Genomic DNA, 24,316 nt, shown 5'->3' with positions numbered 1-24,316 from the left:
CCTCAATACGGAAGTTTAGGGTGGATCCTTTTACTCACAGTTTGTCGTTGCTCTTCCGTTTCTTCCTGTCCATTCAGATACGAGTTTTTACAGCGCTCTTTGGTGATTTCACATAAAGAATTGTGTGTCAAACAAATGGATTTTCGTCCAGAATGAAGTTGATCATTTTCTTCACCTGCATACCTTTGGTTTACTCAGGTGAGATTTATTTCGTTAAGTCATTTAAACGACGAATTCTCTGTCAGCAAGACCTTCAGCTACTTCCGTGTTCAGTGTTGAACTGACAGAAAATCACGAGATGTTTTAATAGACAGTTTAGTTTCTCATGTAAAGATCAGAACTGGATTCACAGTCAAAAATGTGTTTGAATGAGAGAAACAAGTAGAACTTGTACAAAAACAAACAATCAAACAAACAAACAAACAAAAAAGGGCCAAAAATGGCCTTTTCCCAAAAGAACATGAATATCAATAATAAACAGCTTAAGATTAGGGGGATAGTGTCTCAAAATCAATTAATATTCATTTAAATAATGGTATTTTAAAGTTATTTGATTTGACACTATGAGATGCTTAACCGTGTTTCAGAGATTGATGTCTTTTTTTCAGGGATTCACACCTTCATCACCACATACACTGGAATAAGAGGCCAGACGATTGCAGGAATCCCAGAGTTTTTTGCTGTAACTACACTGGATGATCAACAGATCGATTATTATGACAGTAACATAAAGAAGCTGATTCCCAGAAAGAACTGGATGAAGGATTATGCATCTGAAGAACTTTGGACAGAAGACACTAAGATCAGAGAACGTGTGCAGCAGATCTACAAACTCAACATTCGTGTTCTAATGGAGCGATTCAATCAGTCACATGGTGAGTTAAAATTCTTTATACTACAATTTTAATTGTCAAAAGTATTACCTTGTGCATTACACAAAAAGAGCAGATGTTGTATTTTTTTCTCTCACCTCATTTTCTTCTTCCAGGTGTTCATTCATATCAGAGGATGTATGGATGTGAGTGGGACGATGAGACTGAAGACTCACAAGGGTTTGATCAGTACGGTTATGATGGAGAGGATTTCATCTTACTGGACCTGAAGGAGCTCAGATACATCACACCTGTACCACAGGGATTACTCACAGTACCGAAGTGGAATAATGAGAGAGCACAGCTTGAATATCTGATACAATACTACAATTATGAGTGTGTTTACTGGCTGAAAGAGTTCTTAACATTAGGGAAAGCAGATTTAGAGAGAAGAGGTACCTTGTCTTTGAGAAATAGATCATTTATTATAATTATTATAATAAGAGTTATTAATATGTTTCTTTTCTTATGCATTGCCTCATTAAATCATAAAAAACTTAGCACAATTTAATAAGATAATCATATGGATAAATGTTAATGATCTAATCTGAAGTATTAAATATGTTCCTCACGTTTATCTCAATCTTTTTCAGCTCCTCAGGTGTTTCTGTTACAGAAGGATCCCTCCTCTCCAGTGATGTGTCATGTCACAGGTTTCTACCCATCAGGAGTCACTATTACCTGGTTAAAAAATGGACTGGATCACTATGAGGATGTGTATTTTGGAGAGACACTTCCAAATGAGGACGAGACCTTCCAGAAGACATCTACCCTTGATGTTACTCCAGACGAGTGGAATAATAACCAGTACACTTGTGTTGTGGAGCACCAGGGAAAAACCATAAAGAGGATTCTGACTGAGGATGAGATCAAGAGCAACAACAGTAAGTTGTTAATAGTGCAGTACAGTGTTTTTAAGGGTTATGGTTTTTTTATACTTGCTACAAAGTTCATCCTATCCTTTCCACATTTGGCTAATGGGTCATTTGATTATAATGGAGGGACAGAAATCTCTTAGATTTGATTATAAAACTATCTTCATTTATGTTTCACAAATGAAATAAAGTCTTACAGGTTTGGAATGACGTGAGGGTGAGTAAACGATGATAGAATGTTCAGTTTGGGGTGAACTATCCCTTTAATATGTTATTTTGATTTCAAAAAACTATTTGAGTAATTTGCTCAGTGTGATCTTAAAGGGTTAGTTCAGCCAAAAATGAACATTCTGTCATCGGTAACACTTGTGTCGTTTGTTAACATTAGTTAATAACTAAAATAACCATGAGCAATTTATTTGTTACTGTATTTGTTAATCTTTTTTAATGTTAGTTAATAAAATACTGCTGTTCATAGTTTGTTCATGTCAGTTCACAGTGCATTAACTAACGTTAAATACAACTCTTGATTTTAATAATGTGTTAGTAAATGTTGAAATTAACATTAAGATTAGAAATCTTTTTTGAAAATCTGCTTTTTTAATCACTCAAACAGCACTTCAGCTCAATTTGAATGAAGTACCCATAGAATAAATAGTACAGAGCTCCTTTCAGGGGTGCAAATCTGTTCCCGCCCCGATTGTAAAGCAAAACGTGGTTGGTTGTAGCGAGAAGCGATTGGTCAGCACAATGTGGTCATTATCTGATTGGCTTGAGTAGTCGGTGGGTGGAGTCGACCTATTTGTGGATTTGTCTGCAGTCTTGATGCTAAAACTGTTTCGGAATCCACAAATGTACAGGTGGTGATTCATAAATGAATGGCAGGAAGAATTGTGCTTGTGACATAAAAACATATTTGTGAAATATGTTTTTTATTAGCAAATATCACTTTATTTATTTGTGAATTTAGTTCATTTTTGTGAAATTCCTGAAATTTATTTGTGGATCATAATCTATTTATCTGGAATATTGGAACGATTCTATCTCCATAGCTGCCGCTTGAGCGAGACCATAGACGTCATGTCTCTCAAGTTGTCGTGATCTTTCCTAGCATTCTGTAGCGCATGACAGCACCATCAGTTGCAAAAGCCCATGAACCGATCATCTCTTCCACTTTACTAGTTACAACATGAATGAACCTGTAAGGAACCCCGCATCGGCCCAAAAACAGAATCCGACACCCCCGGGCGAAGGTTAACGTGTGTATGCCTTTTCAGCGTCTCTGAATGTTCACTTAATTTCACTCGTTTAATCTGACTCCAATTTCAAATGATTATTACTCTTAGGTTGTGTTTCCAATTAGAAATTAATCATTTGTTATGTATTAATTTAGATATTCGATTATTCTGATTACCTTATATCTTCAATTATTTCGTTCACTGCAGTCCCGGTATCGCTTCAGAAGAGTCACTTTGGCCAACTTGCTCTTCCCGGACACAAACTCATCAGTTCTGACCTTAAACATTGGATGCAGGGTAAATATCTACCTTTAAGTCGGTCGCGCTCTGCTTACTCGTAACAAAAAGCATAGTTTTTATATATTTACGAAAACTGCAACTTATTTAAGGCAGTGATTGTCAGAAATCGAAATGGACTTAATTGACGTGCCCTATGCTCCATCTATTAAACCTTTCGTATGATCAATCCTGAACACAGATTTGAGGTAATACCTTCGCTTTGATCTACTAGAAATAATGGATTAAGAATAATACAGAATCAACCAAATATAACCTTTTATTTGTCAAGTAAAAAATATATCATGCCAATTACATTACAATTAGAATCCAATTCAGAAATGTTAAATGCATAACATCGATTACTCAAAGAAATGCATATATACACAGGGATGGGTGAATGTCCTCAGACATTCACCCATCTCTGCGGGGGCCTGCAGAAGATCCCACATGACTGCTTTGCTCTTTACCTTTTATACCAGAACCAGAACAAAAGGATCATAAATGTTTATTACACCAACACCTGTTTTGGGGGAGAGGAGAAGAGACACCACCCAAAAAGAGGACAGAATTTTCCTTAGTTTTCAATCTTCTTCATAATTCTAGTGACTGCTGTGAAATTGAGACCAGTTTACCAATCGCACTGAGACAAATTAAATGATACCAAACATGAAAGGGAAAAACAATATATATACAAGTTACATTATATGTGTTGAATAACTTTCAGTGACTTGAGGCAGGGGGAAGGAGAGTTTGTGTGTGTTTCTCTCCAGATACGCTTTATTGCTTTATTGCAGGATGCTTGATCTCAGTTTTCGTTTAGCAGGAAAATCAAGCCTTACAAACCTCTGAAGGTATGTTGAAAGATATAGTACAACTTAACGAAATCCGTATCATGTCTTATGTAATCGCTCAATGAATGTTTCAACCGCGGAAAGACATCAACAGATTGTAAAAAATGTCATTTACCACAGAAAAGCCATTCAGTGTCCAAAAACTTGTTAGTCAGCTACAAAAATGAACTTGGAGAGAAGCATTTTGCTAAATATATGCACTATAGGCATTCTACTATTAGTAGAATTATGTCATTAAAAATGTAATATAACGTTATTATAAAAACTTATTTGTGTAATTTATATGTAAGTAGCTTACAAATCGATTAGTTTTAACCTTTAATATTATAATGTACCAGCTGTGGTTCCCTGTATGGTCTACAGCATTAGTTGAAAGATATTTTTTTCTTTGAGAAACTTTGCCATGTACTTTACCTTATTGGCCCTAAATTAATCAATATTGAATCGAAGGTAATTAAATCAAAATCAAATCACAACTTTCTGAATCGAAATCTAATCCAATTGTGAAATTTGTGTCAATGCCCAGCCCTTTTGTCAGTGATGTCAATTTTTTTTTACTTGAAGCAAATGTTGTTTTTTCCATTTATGTTCTTGTCAGAGTGCACCAAAATGCTTCTTTTACATATTAAAATCACAAATAATTTCTCATAGGGGAGGATGCCTCCAGACACCCCTACAACTATTTAGTTCACCACCTTTTTCACCTCTTGTGAGTTTGCAGATCTGTTTATGAACTAACATTAACAAAGATTAGGGCTGCACGATTATGACAAAAACATAATTGTCGATTATTCCCGAAAGATTGTACTTGCGATTATTAAATTACGATTATCACAATTTACATTGAATGATGTTTTGAATAGCTTTATACAATTGTTTGAAGCAACTGCATGCCATATTTTTATATGAAAATAAACAACCTGAAAACATTCTTCCTGAAAAAAACTTTTAATGCTTTTCTATAGCATTAAGCCTCAAATGTCAACTATGCATTGGTTTGGTTTATTCTTAAAAAAAAATACAAAATATGCATGGTATTATAATGTTATACTAAAATTAAAACAAGGGGGAAAAATCCTTAACTGCAGAACCTGTATAAAAAAAAAAAACACTTTAAGCACGCAGAATAATGTAAGTGGACTTTTTTTGTTGTAATTGCGCCTTAGAACGATTACATAATTGTGGCATCCATAATTGTAATCACGATTAGAATTTCGATTAATTGTGCAGCCCTAACAAAGATGAATAAATACAGTAACAAATTTATTGCTCAGTGTTCATGTTAGTTAATACATGAACTAATGTTAACAAATGAAACTTATTGTAAAGTGTTACTCTGTCATAATTTTCTCACCCTTACGTTCCAAACCTGTTCATCTCTCTTCTGCAGAGCATAAAAGACGACATACAGCTTAATTTCTAGAGAGATCGTCTTTCATACAATGAAAGTGACTAGAAAAAGAGTTTGACAAGACAGGAATACAACATGAGAATCAGTTTTAGTTTTTTGTTAATGATAATAATCCTGGAGCTAACTAATTAATATCTTGTTATTATTAGTATTGATTATTATTTCATTAGTTCAGCTATGAATTAATTTAGTTCAGCCTTATATTGCTGTTTCTGTATATTACTATATTTTTTATTTTTTTTAAGGACCTATACATTACTTCACAATAGTGGTGTGTGTGATGGCAGTATTCCCAATCCTGGTTATTGGTGCTGCAGTCTATATTATTTACAAAGTAAGTATATGTTTACATCTTTTTTCTGCTCTTATTTTTCATTTAAGTGGTTTCATCAGCTGTAGGATGATGGGAATGTCCTCAGAAATCACACAAGCATTCAAATGTTGGATTTACACAGACATTTTAATGAGTTTGATAGAAATTCCAGTAAGGTGAATTAAACATGGATACTGTTGAAAATCACTATTATTTTTTAATTATTGTACATGATGCAAAGACTCATCTTCAATAGCCATCACTTCAGTTAAATGTACATGTGATAACAAACTAGTGTAAACTACCTCCAGAATGTCTTCGAATGTCAAGGAATTAGACATATTATTAAAAATAAAAAGGATTATTTTTTTTTTTTATACACATACTGATTTGATGCAACTGAATTTAAGTTTTAAAACCTGTATTTAAAAAAAATAGTAAAAGCCAAATGTTTGTCTTTAAGCACATTTTAGATAAAGAGGTTTGCAGAATTTGCTGTTTTTTACAATTCCAGTGTGGAATCACAAAGAAAATGTGGTTTGGAAATGGTCACATTTTGTTTCATTGGTCATACAAACTGTGTAAGTCTCCCGTTTTTTGGTCTTAGAGAGACGGTTCTGTGTTTAAATAAACGCAATTCTTGTCAACAAAAAAGTACACAGAAACAGCAGCTTTGAGCGGGGTGGCCAAAGGGGTGGCCAAGCTTAGGCCAAGGGTGGCCACGGCCACCCCTGGCCACCCCCTGGCTCCGCCCCTGCATGCAACAGATCATCAGTGTTTCTGGATCATCACTGACTGAAGCACAGGCTCTACTCTCCTGCACAATGGTAACCTCACAAAACTCAGATAACAGAAACAACATTAAACACTGCAGATCTTCAGATCTTGCATTTCACTTATTAAAACCACTCTGACTTTGTTTCTTTCATACACATCTTCTTAATGAGGTGTTGATGTTTTATCAAAATTTATAAATGTCATCGTTACGGAGGTAAGTGCTTGCTTTAGTTGGGCTCCTGACCCTTGACGTTTTGACTTTATTTTTTATCCAATTGCTGTAATTGTGTGTTTCTAACGCATTTTTTACAAAATTAAAAAAAAAAAAATGTGAGAAAAAAAATCTGATCAAATGGGTTTTGTTGCTCATTGTTGATAATTATATCATCATATAGTGGTCTTATTCATTGGTCTCTGAATATTGTGTTTCTTTCATGTTGTAGTCCTATGGAAATGCATAAAATTCTGTCCTGCTTTGATATTTTAAAAGTTTTTATCATTATGCAGAAATTCATACAACATCATGTAGATTCACACAGGCATCAAGATTCTGCGTATGAACCTTGACAATGGGGACAAAATGTTCAGATAAACAGATCAGTTCTGAGCATCACAAAACAAGCTACAAAAGTCACAAAAAAGATTTTGGTTTAGTGCCACCATTGTTGAGGTTCATATGCTGATTCATGATGTCTGTGTGAGACTAAAAGACACAATTTCTATTGCGTTATTTGCGATAACAATTGTGTTTTGGAAACACAGTTAAAACAGCCAGAGAAAATCTAATCAAGAGTCCATCTAAAGCAAACGCTCACCCCCATAATGGTGACTTCAAACTTTATTATTTTCTATAAAACACCCACGCAGAAGGCGACGTTCTCGTGACTTTGCACAACTTTGCCTAAAAGTTCTCTAAAAGTGATAAAAATTCTGACATTTTACAGAACATTTGGGACATAAAACGTCCTCTTTTGGTAAAGTGCTGCAGTTCAAGGTTCCTTATATGACTTTAGGGGACGTACGTTCCAATTTGGATAATTTTATGGTCACATAAGAATGTTACAAAGTGGATATTTGGGACATTAACTGAACGTTGCCACATGGTCCTCTGTTGGTCATTTAATAATGTTCCCGATATGAGTTTAGGGGGACGTTCTATTTTGGTTATTTTATGGTCGTGCAAAAACGTTACAAAGAGGACATTTGGGAAGTTAACAGAACGTCCAATAGAAATAGTCCCCTAAACATTCCCAGAACGTCCTGAAGGTCCACCAAATAACGTTCCCCAAACCTTAAAAGAACTCCACATCGTGACCGTCTCTGAACGTTCTGGGAACGTTACTAGGCAACGTCCTTAACACCAGTGGATGTTCTGAGACTGTTCTGGGAATGTAAAATTTCTAGCGGGGTAACCTGTCATCTAGTAACGTTCCCAGAACATTCAGAGACGGTCACGATGTGGAGTTCTTTTAAGGTTTGGGGAACGTTATTTGGTGGACCTTCAGTGAACGTTCAGGACACTCTGGGAATGTTTAGGGCAGTGTTTCCCAACCCTGTTCCTGGAGGAACACTAACAGTACACATTTTCCAAATCTTCCTAATCAAACACACGTGATTCAACTCATCAGTTCGTTAGTAGAAACTCCCAGACCAGAAATATATGGTTCAGATAAGGGAGACATTCAAAATGTGTACTGTTGGTGTGCCTCCAGGAACAGGGTTGGGAAACACTGGTTTAGGGGACTATTACTATAGGACGTTCTGTTACCTTCCCAAATGTCCTCTTTGTAATGTTCTTGCGCGACCATAAAATAACCAAAATAGAACGTCCCCCTAAACTCATATCAGGAACGTTATTAAATGACCAACAGAGGACCATGTGGTCCCAATTCAGTTAATGTCCCAAATGTCCTCTTTGTAACATTCTTTTTTGACCATAAAATAACCAAAAGGGAACGTTCCCCTAAACTCATATATGGAAACTTGAACTGCAGCACTTTCATTACCAAAAGAGGATGTTTTAGGAACGTTCCGAAGGTTCTGAATTTTTGTTACCTTTTGAGAACTTTTTAGGGAACGTTGCACAAGGTCCTGAGAATGTTGCCTTCTACGTAGGAAAGATACTCATATAACTTAATTTTTTATCCATCCATAGGAATTGTTTTGCACTGATTTTTAATCTGTAAGTTTGTCACAAGTGAAATGACAGACGGGAGGGTTACCTTTTTTCCTGAGCTGTTCCTCAGTGACCTCCAGTCTGTACTTCAGAGACCTCATAGTGGATCTCAGCTCTGCCAGCTCAGCGTAGATCCCTGGGAGAAAGTGCTGAAACTCAGCAGAAGTCAAAACAGCACTTTCCTCTTCATTCAAACGCTCAGTCCCCTCAGTCTGCACTTCCTTCTCTTCCTGCTGGACCTCAGACATACAGGCACAGCTGAACAGAAGAAGCAGCAGCGGATACAGAATGGTGCAGGACATCTTTACCTGAAGATAATCTATAAGTGAAGAACTGCAGCTGTCAGTAAGGAAATTAATATTATTGTGCTTCTGTTGAATGTTCCTGCACCAGACACTTACAGTTGTTTTATATGCAGAAATATCCCTTCTGGATTAATGTTTAACTCATGACACATTTTATGAGGAAAGAAAGAAAATAAACATTTGTTTTGCAGATAATCACGTGTAAAACGTGATCCATCTATGAGAAAAACAATTTATATGCCCTGCTGATCAGTTCATATATGACACACAAGATATATACTGTAAGATATATGCAATATATGTAATATTAATCTTCAATTAAAACAGATTTTAAAAGTATCTTTTTATCAAGCTATTGTGTAAAACATGACACACGTGTGGAAAAATAACAAAAGACCAAAGGTCAGATTGATTTACAGTAGAATATAAACACTATCAGAGGTTTATTATTTAAAGCCATATTGTTAACTTCGTCTAATTGCAGTTTTGGACAAGAGGTTTCAGCGTCTGGTGCAACTCTTGAAAACAGGTGCATTGATGTTTAACTCATGACTCATGTAATTGAATGAGGAAAGAAAATATGAAATATAGGCTAGTTTAGTCACGTGAAGAAAATAATCACACCTGCAGGTCTGGTTGGAGTTTCTCTTTACGGCTGTGCCCTGCGGAGATCACATTTGTTGGCTGCATACGGCATTGAGATTGCCTCATTTCAGAAAAGTAACCATTATATTCCAAAGTTAGAACTACTTATTTCACTCACTGAAATGCAAATACAATTTTAATCTTTATATAATGTGTTTTTTTTTTGTGTATGTGTGTGTGTTAATTGTTGCAGACCATGTACACCCTTTAACGGAAATGGTATTCCCTGGTGTCTGTGGCCTCTTTCAGCAGGATAATGCTCCTGACACAAAGCAAAAATGGTTCAGGAATGGTTTGAGGAGCACAACAATGAGTTTGATGTGTTGACTTATTCTCCAAATTCCCCAGATCTCAATCCAATGGAGCATCTGTGGGATGTGCTGAACAAACAAGTCCGATCCATGGAGGCTCCACCTCGCAACTTACAGGACTTAAAGGATCTGCTGCTAACATCTTGGTGCAGATACCACAGCACACCTTCAGGGGTCTAGAGGAGTCCATGCCTCGATGGGTCAGGGCTGTTTTGGCAGCAAAAGGGGGACCAACACAATATTAGGAAGGTGGTCATAATGTTATGCTTGATCGGTGTATATATATATATATATATGCAAGAAAAAGTATGTGAACCACTTGCAGAATCTGTGAAAATGTGAGTAAATTTAATAAAATAAGAGAGATCATACAAAATGCATGTTATTTTTTATTTAGTACTGTCCTGAGTAAGATATTTTATTAGTGCAGATATTTCACACTGAGGACAACTGAGGGACTCAAACACAACTATTAAAAAAGGTTCAAACATTCACTGATGCTCCAGAAGGAAACACGATGCATTGAGAGTTGGGGGGGTGTAAACATTTGACTTCAAATATCAAGGTAAATTGTACTTAATTTTTCTGCCGGGAAACATGCAAGTATCTTCTGTTTCTTCCAGAGGGCAGTACTAAATGAAAAACAATGATATTTAAATAAAATAAGAAAAATTGTGACATCTTCATCTTGTTAAAAAGTTTTCACCCCCCGACTCTTAATGCGTCGTGTTTCCTTCTGGAGCATCAGTGAATGTTTGAACCTTTTTTAATAGTTGAGTTTGAGTCCCTCAGTTGTCCTCAGTGTGAAAAGATGAATCTCAACATCATTCAGTCGCTGCTGGAAAAGGTTCAAATATGCAAAAAATGCTTGAAAACTGATGAATCTGCAGGAGCTGGAGGATTTTTCTGAAGAACAGAGCTCAGTTTAACTGCTCAAACAAGAGACTCATGAACATCACAAAACAACAAAAAACAGTCATGGATCATCATGGGGCCATTTGAATAAATTCAGCTATTGTTTTGTCTTGTGAACTAAATGTAAACATCTTTTATGTAAAATATCTTACTCAGGACAGTACTAAATAAAAAAATAACATGCATGTTGTATGATCTCTCAATTTTATTAAAATTATTCACATTTTCACAGATTCTGCAAGGGGTGTGTGTGTTGATGGCGGCAGTTCATAGTTCGCATGCAAGTGAACGCCACAATGTTGTTTGGTAAAACTAAACAACCACACCCGTTGTAATGCAATAGGTGCAGATAAGATGCTTTGGCAACTATTATGGACTATGTGTTTGATTGCAACAATCAAGCTTGCATACAAATAAGCACTACTCGCTACCTCAGTTGTTCACTGACATAGTGAAAGATGTATATAGAGGCTCCTTTATTGAAGTAATCTGCGGAGAACAGCTCACTTACCCAACACCACTTCAGATAGGCATTAAAACTGGCTGCCCTTGGAGTGCAATTAATTTTATAATTACCATCAACCAATGTTTAAAGTGGATGTGTCAATGTGCCCCCCTGATGTGATATCTCCTATTCCAGTGCAGGGCTATGCAGATGATGTCCAGGTCACATCTACAGAAGAAAGTGTAGTTAAAAACATGCTGGCCAGAACAGATTGTTTTCTGAAATGGTCAGGTCTGGAGATTAAAGACACAAAATGTGCTGTTCTGTATGAGAGGAGGAGCGGAGGGAATAGGTGGTACCGTTCAAAAACTGACAAATGTCCTGTGTTTACAGTAGCAACAAATCCTATACGTGTATATTCTCTTCATGAGACATACACTTATCTTGGACACAAAATTAATATTGCAGGAGAATGGAAAAAGCAAGTAAACATCATCGTGTCAGAGTATACATCCAGGTTGCACTTGATTGACAAATGTCCACTGCCACAGAACCTGCTTTTGCTGAGTTCAACATGTTCCTGGGTCAACATTTTTGTTGATCCTGGAACAACATTCAAATCAACCAATCAGATTTGAGGAACAAGTTTACAGATTATGTCAAGTTTAGGCTTAAAATCATGAATTGATGCTTCTACATCAGTGTTATTCATCTATCATTTCCCTCTGATTTTTGGGATAACTTATGGGTAGGGTTAGGTTTAGGGATAGGAATAGGGTTAAGACTAAATTTTCAGACTGGAATGTTGTTCCAGGATCAACAAAATGTGTTGACCCAGGAACACATCTAACTCAGCAATATCAGGACGTGCGTCCACTGCCACTGACTATGTAGTTAGAGGCTATTAGACAGGTGGCGCTGTCTAAAATACATCATCTGTTCTCCAATGTTCATATTCAACAGAATGTGCTGAGTGAAATGAATAACAAAACAGTCAGCTTGGTCGAAAGTGGTTTGGACTGATACACGTAACACTCGTGATATTATTTTTCATCCCCAATGGGAAGGAGGGTTGGGGGTGCCAAACATGATATGGATTTATACCAGCATGCTGATTTCCCATCTTCTGAACATGCTGAATAATGATGATAAAGATGTTAGGGAGCTGGCTAGATCCTCCCTGTTCCTGGACCTAAGGAGATGCAAGGTGCCGTTGCCCAGGGAGGCAGAGCCTCACTTCTTTGGCTTCAAAATAAAACCCAGTGGGAAACTTGACACCCACTCTGCTGGTTTTGGTGTCAGGTCAGACTGGCCGGACTTGAATGATCTCTGTGTTCGAACTGGAGTATCGCTGGCAGTGGGAGAAGTCTGACTCTAAGGACTGTGAGAGTCTCAGAGGACATTATTACTGACCCCCTCACCTACGTCAGAGCAACAGCCACATACGGTGGTCATAACCACCCGTTAACATCTACAGGTGCCCGGCGAACTCTTATGAACTTACATCAACATCACCAAAAACAACACTTGGCGCGACTGAAACTTCAGGGAAAACTTGCATGTCTTCCATCTGCTGATCACTCTGTTTCTCATTCACTTCTTAAGAATACAGCACTTAGTTAGGACATTGTCATTTTCACAGTAAAAGCTAGATTACAAGTTCTTCCTACTAGATTTAACCTTTCCATCTGGTTTTCACAACTCAGGTACCACATTGGCTGCCATGCTACAAGGGAATGTACATAGCACGCCATGACAGAATTGTGGACCTTATAGTGAAAGATATATCAAATCATTTCTCGTCTTCAGTAATAATGTATAAACATTCCTGTGTAAAACCATACATGTTTCAGTATTGCAATAGTAACTTTGAAACCTTTTCACATCTGTTGGCTAATACACCTGATGTTGTTGTGATTAATGAGGAGTCTAGAGAAGTGTTCGTTTTGGAGGTTGCACTTTTGACTCCAGTATGGAGGAAGCCTTTATGACTAAGGTAGTTAAATACCAACCACTCCTAAACATTATTTTAGAGATAGGTTATCGGGCCCGATTACTTGTTTTCATTATTTGGCAGCTTAGGACATACACACAGGCTGGTAGTAAAGGGGCTTCAACAGCTTGGGATGCTCAAAAAAAAGGGCTAAGCAGTTAGCAAGGTACTGTGCTCTGTCTGCTATTATAGGCAGCCGCCTTGTTACTTATACCCATAAAAACTGAGAGTTATGCTTAATATTTTGATGATCTGCTGTATGCTATTGGTCCATGATTTTATACATGTATTTGACTGCACCTATAATATTTATGTCCCTGTGGATTATTTCTCTTAAGTGGATTTAAATAAATTGTTAAAATGTGTGTGTAATTCTGAATTTCTATTTAGAATAAAAAAAAATCCAAGATTCAGTTTAAGCTGTGGGTTAGTTTGTAGTCATTTATAATTACTCTTAGAAGTACATGGTATATTCTCAGTTTAATAGCAAAGTAAGCAGGTTTATAATCACTGCTACTTTCTTCCGGTCACAACTGAGAGATGACAAAGGCAAACTCAGACACCCCTGAGTCCTAGAGGGTGAGCAACCGCATAGTCTCAGCATGGGTGTTCTGGATCACCGGATGGAGAGTTTAGGTAAAGATTCTGCCAGATCTCACATCTCTGATTCTAACTTAATAGGTCTATTGGCCAACTATGTTGAAGTGTGTGTATGTTCTTTGTTCATAGGTCGGCAGTCTTACCCATGATTGCGGTTTTGAGTAATGAACCAGGCTGGGAGTTTTTAAAAGCCTCAGGAATCTTTTGCAGGTGTTTAGAGTTAATTAGTTGATTCAGATGATTAGGTTAATAGCTCGTTTAGAGAACCTTTTCATGATATGCTAATTTTTGGAGATAGGAATTTTGGGTTTTCATGAGCTGTATGCCAAAATCATCAGTATTAAAACAATAAAAGACCTGAAATATTTCAGTTGGTGTGCAATGAATCTAAAATATATGAAAGTTTAATTTTTATCATTACATTATGGAAAATAATGAACTTGATCACAATATGCTAATTTTTTGAGAAGGACCTGTATATATATATATATAATTTTCCAAAGTTGAATTCTGTGTGTAAAAAGTATCAATACATTAGGGATATTTAACATGGTCAATGGTGTGTACATAATTACAAATACAAATAGGTTATTATACACCAAAATAACACTGTGCCTAACTGATATTTTTCAGTAAAAATGTAAAGAAAGTAAGAATCTGTAAGAATCATTTAAAGCTACAACCACAAATTAAATTACTTTATAACATTTACAAACAATTCAATTTTAATAAAACTGTCACAGAGATAAAATTACATGAAATATGAATGAACAAACAAACATTTATTTTACTCTTTAGTGAATCAGCACTTGTCTTAAAAAATCATCACCTGCAGTTAAGACTTGTTGAGAAGTATGTTGAACTTCATGAATTTAATAAGACCTCAAAGAAAAAAAAGTAAATGGCCAGCAAATGAAGTTAAGTCAGCTTCATTATTAAAGACCCATGTATTGTGTCGGAGACGCACATAGACATGATCTCCTTTCTCTAGAGTCAAAGAGAATGAATTAGCTGTTGATTCATAGCGGTCACCTAGAGGATGATTAATAACATATACCATCGGTTGTCCATTTTTAGAGAGACTTAGATCCATTAGTCTGTTTGAGCGGTAACGTGCAGAGACAGAGAAGAAATAGACGCCTTTAACTGGTGCTGTGAAGATACCTGTAATGACAAATGCAACAATTAACACTGATGCTTTTATGCTCATACAATTACACTGTTTATTTCACATGTAGATTTCAGAGTGTGATATCAAACAGTGATGCAGAACACACACCAGTGGTTGGGTTGTAAGCTCCTCCTTCATTCACAAAGACCTTTTTGTAAACCAGAGTGATATCAGTGTTGAAAGGTCCGAGGTCACCAATGTTTCCAAGTGTGGCGGCAAATGCCACTTTATAATCTACATTAATCAGAATTCACAATTTGTCAAAAACAATCATGAAAACCTATGTGTAATATATCAATTACACATCTCAAGATGTTTATTCCAACAGATGATTAGTTAACAATAAACAACTATAAGATGTATTCTGATACTTGGCTATCACCATATATTTATCAGATTTTATTTAATCCATCCATAGTAATTCATTTTGTTTTCGTTTTCCATCTGCAAGTTTGACGAGTGAAATGAGAACAAACAAGGGGGTTACCGTTTCTCCTGAGCTGCTCCAGTTGTTCCTCAGTGTTCTTCAGTTGTTTCTCATTGTCTTCCAGTTTGTTCTTCAGCAAATTCACAGTAGATTTCAGCTCTGCCACCTCAGAGACGATCGCTGTGAAAAAGTGTTGCTGACATTCAGCAGGAGTCAAAACAGCACCTTTTTGTTCCACATTCAAACGCTCAGTCTGCACTGCCTTCTCTTCCTGCTGGACCTCAGACAGACAGGCACAGCTGAACAGGAGAAGCAACAGCGGATACAGAATGGTGCAGGACATCTTTACCTTAAAGTTTGCAGTCACACCACTTGAACACTTTCCTATGATGAGCTGGCTACTTGATGTGTTAATTACCAGAGTACACAAGAACTGCACTGCAACTGTGAGTGAAAAAAAAAGAATATTACTGGGCTTCTGTTGAAAGTTCCCTACAGCCCTGCACAAGACACTTACAGGTATTTGTTCCAGAAATTCCAGAAAATCCTGATATATTCCTGGTAGGCTGATGTTTAACTAATGACACACATTTTATGAGGAAATATATTTGTTTAACCTGTTAGCCAGCACCCCCGCTTTTGGAAAATCCCAAGAAATGACATACCCAAACTAAAACAGATACAGTTCATGAACCCTTTGCACTAAAAGCATAAGTAAGGTATCATTTGAAAGCGGACACTTTGCAGTTTTTTTGTAAAGTCATAATTAATTATTGTCACAATGAAGAAAATAGTTAAAATAGCTTCAATTTTTTTTAAAAAGTTAAATATCTTTATGGAAATAAAAGTGAAGTTGGCCTTGTGGCAATCTAGAAATGCACTGCAGCTGAAGCCACATGTCTGACCATATTATATTTAAATCTGAAGATGATAAGAGTTTTATTATGTTTTTTCAAGACCATGTCATGTGATTTTATTTTGAGAAGACTCTAAAATGTTAACTGATGTTTATTGCCACCATCAAGCATCTATTCAAGTGTATTGTCTCGTTTGTTATGTGGTGCTAACTGCCCCATTCAGTTTCAGTCTCCCCTGAACACCTTCACACATCTCCGGCCTGCTTATGGCTCTAATTATTCTTTTCTTTTGTCTTTATTATAATTACTGATGATGTTCTATTCAAGAAGATTTAATCCATCATTTCTTTCACCAACTTCTCACTTCACCTTCTTTGAAACTGTATCTAATGCTCTTCTTGAAAAAAGAAAAAAAAAAATCAGTGAGCTTTATGATTCAAAATTATTAATTTGCATTAGCTCAGAACAGGTGCATCTCTGGGCTCATTAGCATGTTAGCTTAGCACACCAACAAAACACGACAATTTGTAAGATTAAAACCATGTTTTTGTTCCAAACTTATAAGTCGGGAGTTTTAAATAACCTTCTTTGATGTGATGTGGCTTCGGATCAAAAATCAGACAGAAAATATATAATTTTAAGCTATTCTGCACAATGAGAATAGCTATCTCAATTAGCATAGCATTATAAATATAATCTATTATTATGAATACCCGACATGGCCTATGGAACACAGATAAACCACATATCATCACAATCGTGTATTATTTATTTTCAAAAGTGTCTATCTGCATATTTATCCATGACTATAGCGATCTCTAGAAGCCTCTGTTAGTTCCTGGAATGTCACATGGTATGCCTGTTCTTCACTGAGACATTTGTGGACTAAATGTGCACAGAGCGCCCTCCGGCTGCAGGTATGGCTTGAAAATACAGTAGATCAGAGTAATCCAGTGCTCGTAATAAGGACAACAGCGTGTTTTGGGGTAAAAATGTTATAAATATTACTCCTCTGTATAGAAAATTTACATAAACGTATGAGAATCCATCAATATTTCTCAAAATGTGCATACTTTTAAGCTAAAAGCCCAGAGGGATGTTATTTGTCAAGTTTTTTTCATGACGATCTCACAAGAGTGTTTTCTCAGCGGATGAGGATGATGCTCATATTTCAATGAAAAGGTAACAATTCCATTTTTCATATTCATAACTCCTGATGCATATTAACAAATAACGGCCACTATACGATATTGAGAGTAAAATAGAGATTAAAAATTGAAGCTTGAGTCTTAGATCTTTTTTAATGATGTATAGATTGTTAAGGTAATTATATTACATCTAACAGTAAATTTGAGCTAATTTAAACAAGTGTGTATATGACACAAGATATATGCAATACTGTATGCATCTGATAAAAGAAAAGAGATACATTCTCTGATATATAAGACATATTGGGTTTAATAGTTAACCCGAAAATTAAGCTACAAAATGACACTACTTGTTAACTTTAATTTGCCATATTGTAATGAGGCTTCAGCTTCTGATGAAACTCTTGGTATAAAACAGATGCACTGATGTTTAAAGACTCAGATCCAACTCAATCTCAACACTACAGCTTCATATTCTTATTAAAATATAAATAAATAGCCTGAACCAGGTTGTGCAGGTTTCTAGTGTCATTTGCTTTTTTTTATAAGGATAAATCATAATACAAATCAATATTTACATTTGTAGATTTTTGTGTATATTCAATTTGTAATCATCCCCAGTTCACAAGCACGTCAACTGACCATTCCACAATAATCTTTATTTATTTTCATCATATGCCTACAGTACATGAGCCTTGTCTATGAACTCTCAGGTTTAGAACTAAGGCAAAAACTTATGAATTAGGCTGCATGTGTTGAAGAAGATTCATAAAAATTGTTACAGTAGGCCTACAAGTTAATTTGTCCCATTTATTTATTATTTCATAAATTCATTCACAGACTAATTTATTCATTATGTAAGTATCATGACAAGTGAAACATGTATTTATATAGACTAAATATTTGCATTGCCTTTATGGTTTTAATTGTACAAACTGATTGATTTATATGGTAGAACCATCACTTCTATCACTAAAGATTGATTATAAATAATCTTCCCAATCAGTTTCTACAGAAGAACTCGATGTTGCAACAGAAACTATTGACTCTCTCTTTTCCAGCACTTTAGACACAGTTGCTCCTTTGTGCTTAAAAAAGATTAAGGAAATTAGTCCAACACTGTGGTACAAGGAGCACATCAGGCCCTCAAGAGAGCAGCTTGAAAAATGGAGCACAGATGGAAGAAAACAAAACTAGAGGTATTTCAAATTTCATGGAAGGAAAGTTTTATTGCATACCAAAAGGCCTTAAAAACTGCTAGATTTGCTTACTTTTCAACTCTTTTAGAAGAAAACAAACACAACCCTAGATATTTATATGATACAGTGGCTAAATTAATGAGAAAACAGCACAGCAGTGATGACTTTATGAATTTCTTTACTTGAAAGATTGAAACTATCAAGAGAATATTATAACCATGCAACCGTCTACTACAGTATCACATCAGACGTTGTTCTATTCGTTGTTGCTATAGTACTACTAAGCTACTGAAAGAGATTCTTCCAGAAGTTGATCCTCTTCTTAATATCATTAATTCATCATTATCATTAAGATACATACCAAAACCTTTTAAGCTGGCTGTTAACCTTCAGGAGGACGGTTTCCCCCTGAAGGTTTCGTGGGGGAACGCAAACATTTGCGAGACAATGCAAAAGCATTGACTTATTATTTTTCCTCCCATCTTAAATTTTTTCCACCACCATGTCCCCTTCGGTGCTCTGTGCTATACAGACATGGAGTTTGAATATTTAAAGCCAATATTACAATGTTCTTAAAATCTTTTAATGAACAAAATATTCAATGTTACATGTATTCACCATCACAAATCAATCAGAAATGGCAAAACTTAAATGTTTCTTGTAATTTAGAAGTGTATCAACAAAGCTATCAAAGAGGAAAAAGTAAATGGCCAGCAAATGTAGAGTAGTGATATGCATTATTATCATGGATCCATGAGTTTTCCCCAAGACGCACATAGACATGATCTCCCTCCTCTAGAGTCAAAATGCCTGAATCAGATGCTGCTTCATAGCATTCACGAAAAGGATAATTGATTTTACTGACCATCTTCTTTCCATTTTTACAGAGATACAGACACATAGGCTTGGATGTGTGATGTATCCCACTGAAACTGAAGAAAATAGTTCCCTTTAACAGGGGCTATGAAGATGCCTGTAATAGCATAGATAATAATGAACATGTAAAGTCCAACATCCTCAGCATGTAGTTTTCAGAGTGTCATATATGAATATTAATACAGATTCTACATACCAGTGGTTGGGTTGTAAACATTATCAGTATTCACGAGCACATTTTTGAAAACCAGTGTGACCTCAGTGTTGAATGGACCGGTGTGTCCTGTGACTCCAAGTGAGGCAGAAAATGCCACTTTATAGTTTTCTGCGCAGAGATTCACAAAAGATTCACACACAAACCAGTGTACAATATAACTAACTTTTTTTTTCATCAATAGGATTTTTTTCACTAATTTCTCATCTGTAAATTGGACATCACTGAAGTGAGACCCGACAGGTTACCTTTTCTCCTGAGCTGTTCAGCTGACTCCAGTTTGTTCTTCAGAGTCCTCACAGTGGATTTCAGCTCTGCCAGCTCAGAGTGGATACTTGTGAGGCAGATTTGCTGAAACTCACCAGAAGTGCAAACAGCACCTCTTACCTCTTCATTCAAATTGCCAGTACTATCAGTCTGTACTTCCTTCTCTTCTTTCTGGACCTCAGGCATACAGGCACAGCTGAACAAGAGAAGCAGCAGTGGATACAGAATGGTGCAGGACATCTTTATCTGTCACAATCATGTAACCTGAACAGCTGTGGACTGAATGAATGTGCAAACTGAAGAGGAGACTGTACACTATCCATTTGTCAGTTTGTCAGAAGTATTAACCTGTGACACTAAAGACTGGAGTAATGGCTGCTGAAAATTCAGCTTTACCATCACATGAATAAATTACATTTGAAAATATATTCAAATAGAGAACAGTTATTTTAAATTGTAATAATATTTCAGTTACTATTTTTTTTTTTACGGTATTTATGAACCAATCAATGCAGCCTTGATGAGCATCTTTTAAAAAAAACACAAAACAAAAACTTATTTATTCCAAACATTCATGTTTGTTAACATGCTCAAACAATTGCAGTTCATTTAGCCAAAATTGACACAAGCAATAGCACAGAAGAGCACATACCAGTGGTTGGATTTTCTTTGCGGGTACATCTTTGTAAATGGTGCAATTTCAGTGTTAAAGCATCAGATGTTTCTTGTATTCACTTGGTGTATTAGATATCTGAGTAGTACAACTATTACAAGAAAAATAGAAAGCCAGCGAAAACTGATTTGGTACTTTATACAAGGTGGATTAATGTTTAATTCATAATGAGGAAAGAAAATCTATTTTTTTAAATTTGGCTGACAGTTAAACCACGTGAAAAATGTGCCACACATGAACAAAACAACACCATCAAAGGGTTTAAAAGCCTATATTATGATGTTCAAGTATGTAAGATTGGCCTGATTTCCTGACAAAACTGGACTCGTGAACTTTCGCAGAAACAGTAAACCATGTGAATAAAACAATAAATCTACACACCTGAATAAACAAGTATGACGTCTGCCATATATGATGCATGATAGAAAACACAAGATGAGATGAATATGCAAACTCATGTCAGACTCTTACTCAACAGAAGCTCGCTAAGCATACATACTAGATTGAATGCATTCTGGGTGCCTCATACAAAACTCATCCATGGCTCCCAGAATGCATTGCGGCATGAAGCATGTCACCATTGTTGAGATTCATACACTGATTCTTGATGTCTGTGTGTAAGTCAATCTTACAGGAGGTTTGAAGTGTTTAGTGTGCTTCACTTAAATCTTCTGGGTTTTCTCGACACATGCTCTGAAGCGTCGGCACAGATCGTAACATCACTATTTTCAATTCAATTAAATTGACAAGGGCAGCAGGATGTTCTGAGAACATTTCCAAATAAAGTATGGTTCCCTAAACCGTTCAGAGAATGTCTGAAATGTTTCCTGAAGGTCCACCAAATAACGTCCCCCGAACCTTAAAAGAAATTCCACATCATGACCGTCTGTGAATGTAACTAGGTAACGTCCTTAACACCAGTGGGGATGAGAATGTTCTGGGAACGTAAAATTTCTAACGGGGCTGACATGATTGACATGGCATGTCTATCTAGTCCAGACCACACGTGACCCAATCATAAATATTATTCTCAGGTGGTTCCTGATATTGGCCTCCTCAGACGGCATCCAGTCCTCCTCTGGACACTATCATTGTGGAACTGTAACATGCTGTGCAGTAACCAGACAAGACTCCAGACAATGTCCTTAGATATGCTTTAATCATGGCCGGGAGTATCTCAGACAAATCAAAGATGAGATGAGACAAAAAGATGACAACAGTTTGTATAGAACAGGTACATGAGCAAAGATAGCATGATGATTTCTCTAATATAATTGGCTCTTCATATATACAATTTAGCAATCTCTCTACTCTGTCACAAGCTAAAAGTTAACTTTTGAAATTTTATTAGCTTTGAAGTTATAAGGGTTAAATATAATATTCATACAGCAGTCTAGTGCTTGTTCCCTCCATCTACATCAGCTGTTTTACCACACTAGCTTTCACCAAATCTTGTCCTTAAAAGCTCTTCTTATTCATATGAAAACACACCAGAATAACATTTTAGTCTTGAAAAAGAAGAAAAAGAAATGTTACTTTGTGATTTGGAGCTTCATGAATCTTAGTAAGATTGTCAAAGAGGGAAAAAGTAAATGACCAACAAATGAATTGTGGTGACTGTAATTATCAAAGACCCATGAAGTCTCCCGGAGACGCACATAAACACGATCTCCTCTCTCTAGAGTCAAAGAGATTGAATTAGCTGTTGATTCATAGCGGTCACCAAAAGGATGATTGAAAGCAATTATCCATCTGTTGTTCATTTTTAAACAGTCCTAAATTCAGAACTTTAGAAGAGCGGTTATGTCCAGAGAAACTGAAGAAATAGGCTCCTCTTACAGGTGCTGTGAAGATCCCTGCAACAGTACAATTAACAGTGATGTTTTAAATAATTACACTGTTCATTTTGACAAAATGTAGTTTTCAGTGTGATATAAAACACTGATACGGGTTCATTATAAGAGCACACACCAGTGGATGGGTTGTAAGCTCCTCCTTCATTCACATAGACATTATTGTAAACCAGAGTGACTGGAGTGTTGAAGGGTCCAAAGTCACCATTTGATCCAAGTGTGGCTCCAAATGCCACTTTATAATCTGTGTGAATCAGATCATGTTTTGCAAAAAATAATCAAACACAATAATCACACATATAGTATAGTAATATATAGGATAATAATGCTTATTATTCATTTTGTTGGATGGTTAATATTATACTAAAGCATGGTGTCTGAATACACTTGGTACTTTTGTCAACAGACTATAAATGTTTCACTGATCTCTACTGCAGGACAGCGTGAGGACAGAGTACTGCAGGACACTGTTCAGTGTTTTACAAGTATAGGCTGACAGAAATTATGAGAACAGGCAGGAATATGTCACCATTTTTTCTGAGCTGTTGTAGTTGTTCCTCGGTGACCTGCAGTCTGTTCTTCAGGGAACTCACAGTGGATTTCAGCTCTGCCAGCTCAGACTGGATCCCTGTGAGAACATTTGTCTGGACCTCAGACATTCTGGCACAGCTAAAAAAGAGAAGCAGCAGCAGATACAGAATGGTGCAGGACATCTTTACCTACATATCACAATCACATAACCTGAATAGATGTGGACTGAATGAGTGTGCAAATTAAACTCTCCTCAACTGTGCACTATGAAATTGTCAGTTTGTCAGAGGCATTAACCTACTGTACCTGAATGATGTGACACTGAAGACTGGAGTAATGGCTGCTGAAAATTCAGCTTTGCCATCATAAGGAATAAATTACATTTTAATAATAGAAAACAGTTATTTTAAACTTTAATTATATTTTAGTTACTATTTTTAATCCAAAAAAGGCAGCCTTGGTGAGCATCTTACAAAAATCATTAATTAAAACTTAATTATTCCAAACATTTAAGCAACGTTGTCACGTTTGCTAACATGCTCAGATAATTGCAGTTCATTTATCCAAAATGTTTTGAGAGTGTCATAAAAACAGAGAACATACCAGTGGTTGGATTTTCTTTGCAGGGTACGTCTTTGTTAAACTAGTGCGATTTTAGTGTCCAGCGTCCGATGTTTCTTGTATTCACTTTACTTAGTGCAACTGTTACAAGAAGCCAACTTGATACTGACTTGATTCTTTATAACAGATGGATTAATGTTTAATTCATGAGTTTGCACAATACAATACAATCAGATGGAGTAAATGTTATGTTTCGAACCAACTCTGGACAATAGGCAGGGAGGAAAGTCAAACAGGGCTTGGGTCAAAATCCAGATTAGTCCATCAGCAAATAAAATTCAATTTGTGAGATGAGAAAGTCGAGGTCAGATGAACAGAGAGATCAAACAAGGGGCAGACAGTATCAGAGAAATTCCAAACTTCATGGTAAAGATCAGGCTGATAGAACAGCAAGAGAGAATCCAGAGAGTGTGAGAGAGAATCCAGAGTCCAAAACCAGAACCAGGTGAGATGGCCGAGACAGGTGAGTTCTG

General features: G+C 36.2%; 3 protein-coding genes across 3 annotated transcripts; 1 reads left to right on the top strand and 2 right to left on the bottom strand.

The window, feature by feature from the left end:
• The first annotated feature begins 41 nt into the window (after positions 1 to 41).
• On the top strand, positions 42 to 5,925 carry LOC125262599 (major histocompatibility complex class I-related gene protein-like). The gene is made up of 6 exons (XM_048181442.1): positions 42 to 198; positions 609 to 875; positions 989 to 1,267; positions 1,466 to 1,756; positions 5,772 to 5,860; positions 5,908 to 5,925. Exons 1-6 carry the CDS (start codon positions 153 to 155, stop codon positions 5,923 to 5,925), a joined length of 990 nt encoding a protein of 329 aa, XP_048037399.1. The 5' UTR covers positions 42 to 152.
• Positions 5,926 to 14,767: 8,842 nt separating this feature from the next.
• LOC125263264 (complement C1q-like protein 2) lies at positions 14,768 to 16,139 on the bottom strand. Its single transcript, XM_048182260.1, has 3 exons — positions 15,665 to 16,139; positions 15,286 to 15,411; positions 14,768 to 15,170 (listed from the first exon to the last, which is right to left on the bottom strand). Exons 1-3 carry the CDS (start codon positions 15,945 to 15,947, stop codon positions 14,890 to 14,892), a joined length of 690 nt encoding a protein of 229 aa, XP_048038217.1. The 5' UTR covers positions 15,948 to 16,139; the 3' UTR covers positions 14,768 to 14,889.
• Positions 16,140 to 22,403: 6,264 nt separating this feature from the next.
• On the bottom strand, positions 22,404 to 23,877 carry LOC125263265 (complement C1q tumor necrosis factor-related protein 4-like). The gene is made up of 4 exons (XM_048182261.1): positions 23,826 to 23,877; positions 23,221 to 23,360; positions 22,810 to 22,935; positions 22,404 to 22,694 (listed from the first exon to the last, which is right to left on the bottom strand). Exons 2-4 carry the CDS (start codon positions 23,348 to 23,350, stop codon positions 22,558 to 22,560), a joined length of 393 nt encoding a protein of 130 aa, XP_048038218.1. The 5' UTR covers positions 23,351 to 23,360; positions 23,826 to 23,877; the 3' UTR covers positions 22,404 to 22,557.
• Positions 23,878 to 24,316: the final 439 nt, after the last annotated feature.

The sequence above is a fragment of the Megalobrama amblycephala genome, linkage group LG2 (genome assembly GCF_018812025.1).
Source record: "Megalobrama amblycephala isolate DHTTF-2021 linkage group LG2, ASM1881202v1, whole genome shotgun sequence".
NCBI lineage: Eukaryota > Metazoa > Chordata > Actinopteri > Cypriniformes > Xenocyprididae > Megalobrama > Megalobrama amblycephala.
Note: the sequence above shows the minus strand (reverse complement) of the source record. Positions and strands in the feature narration are given on the sequence as shown.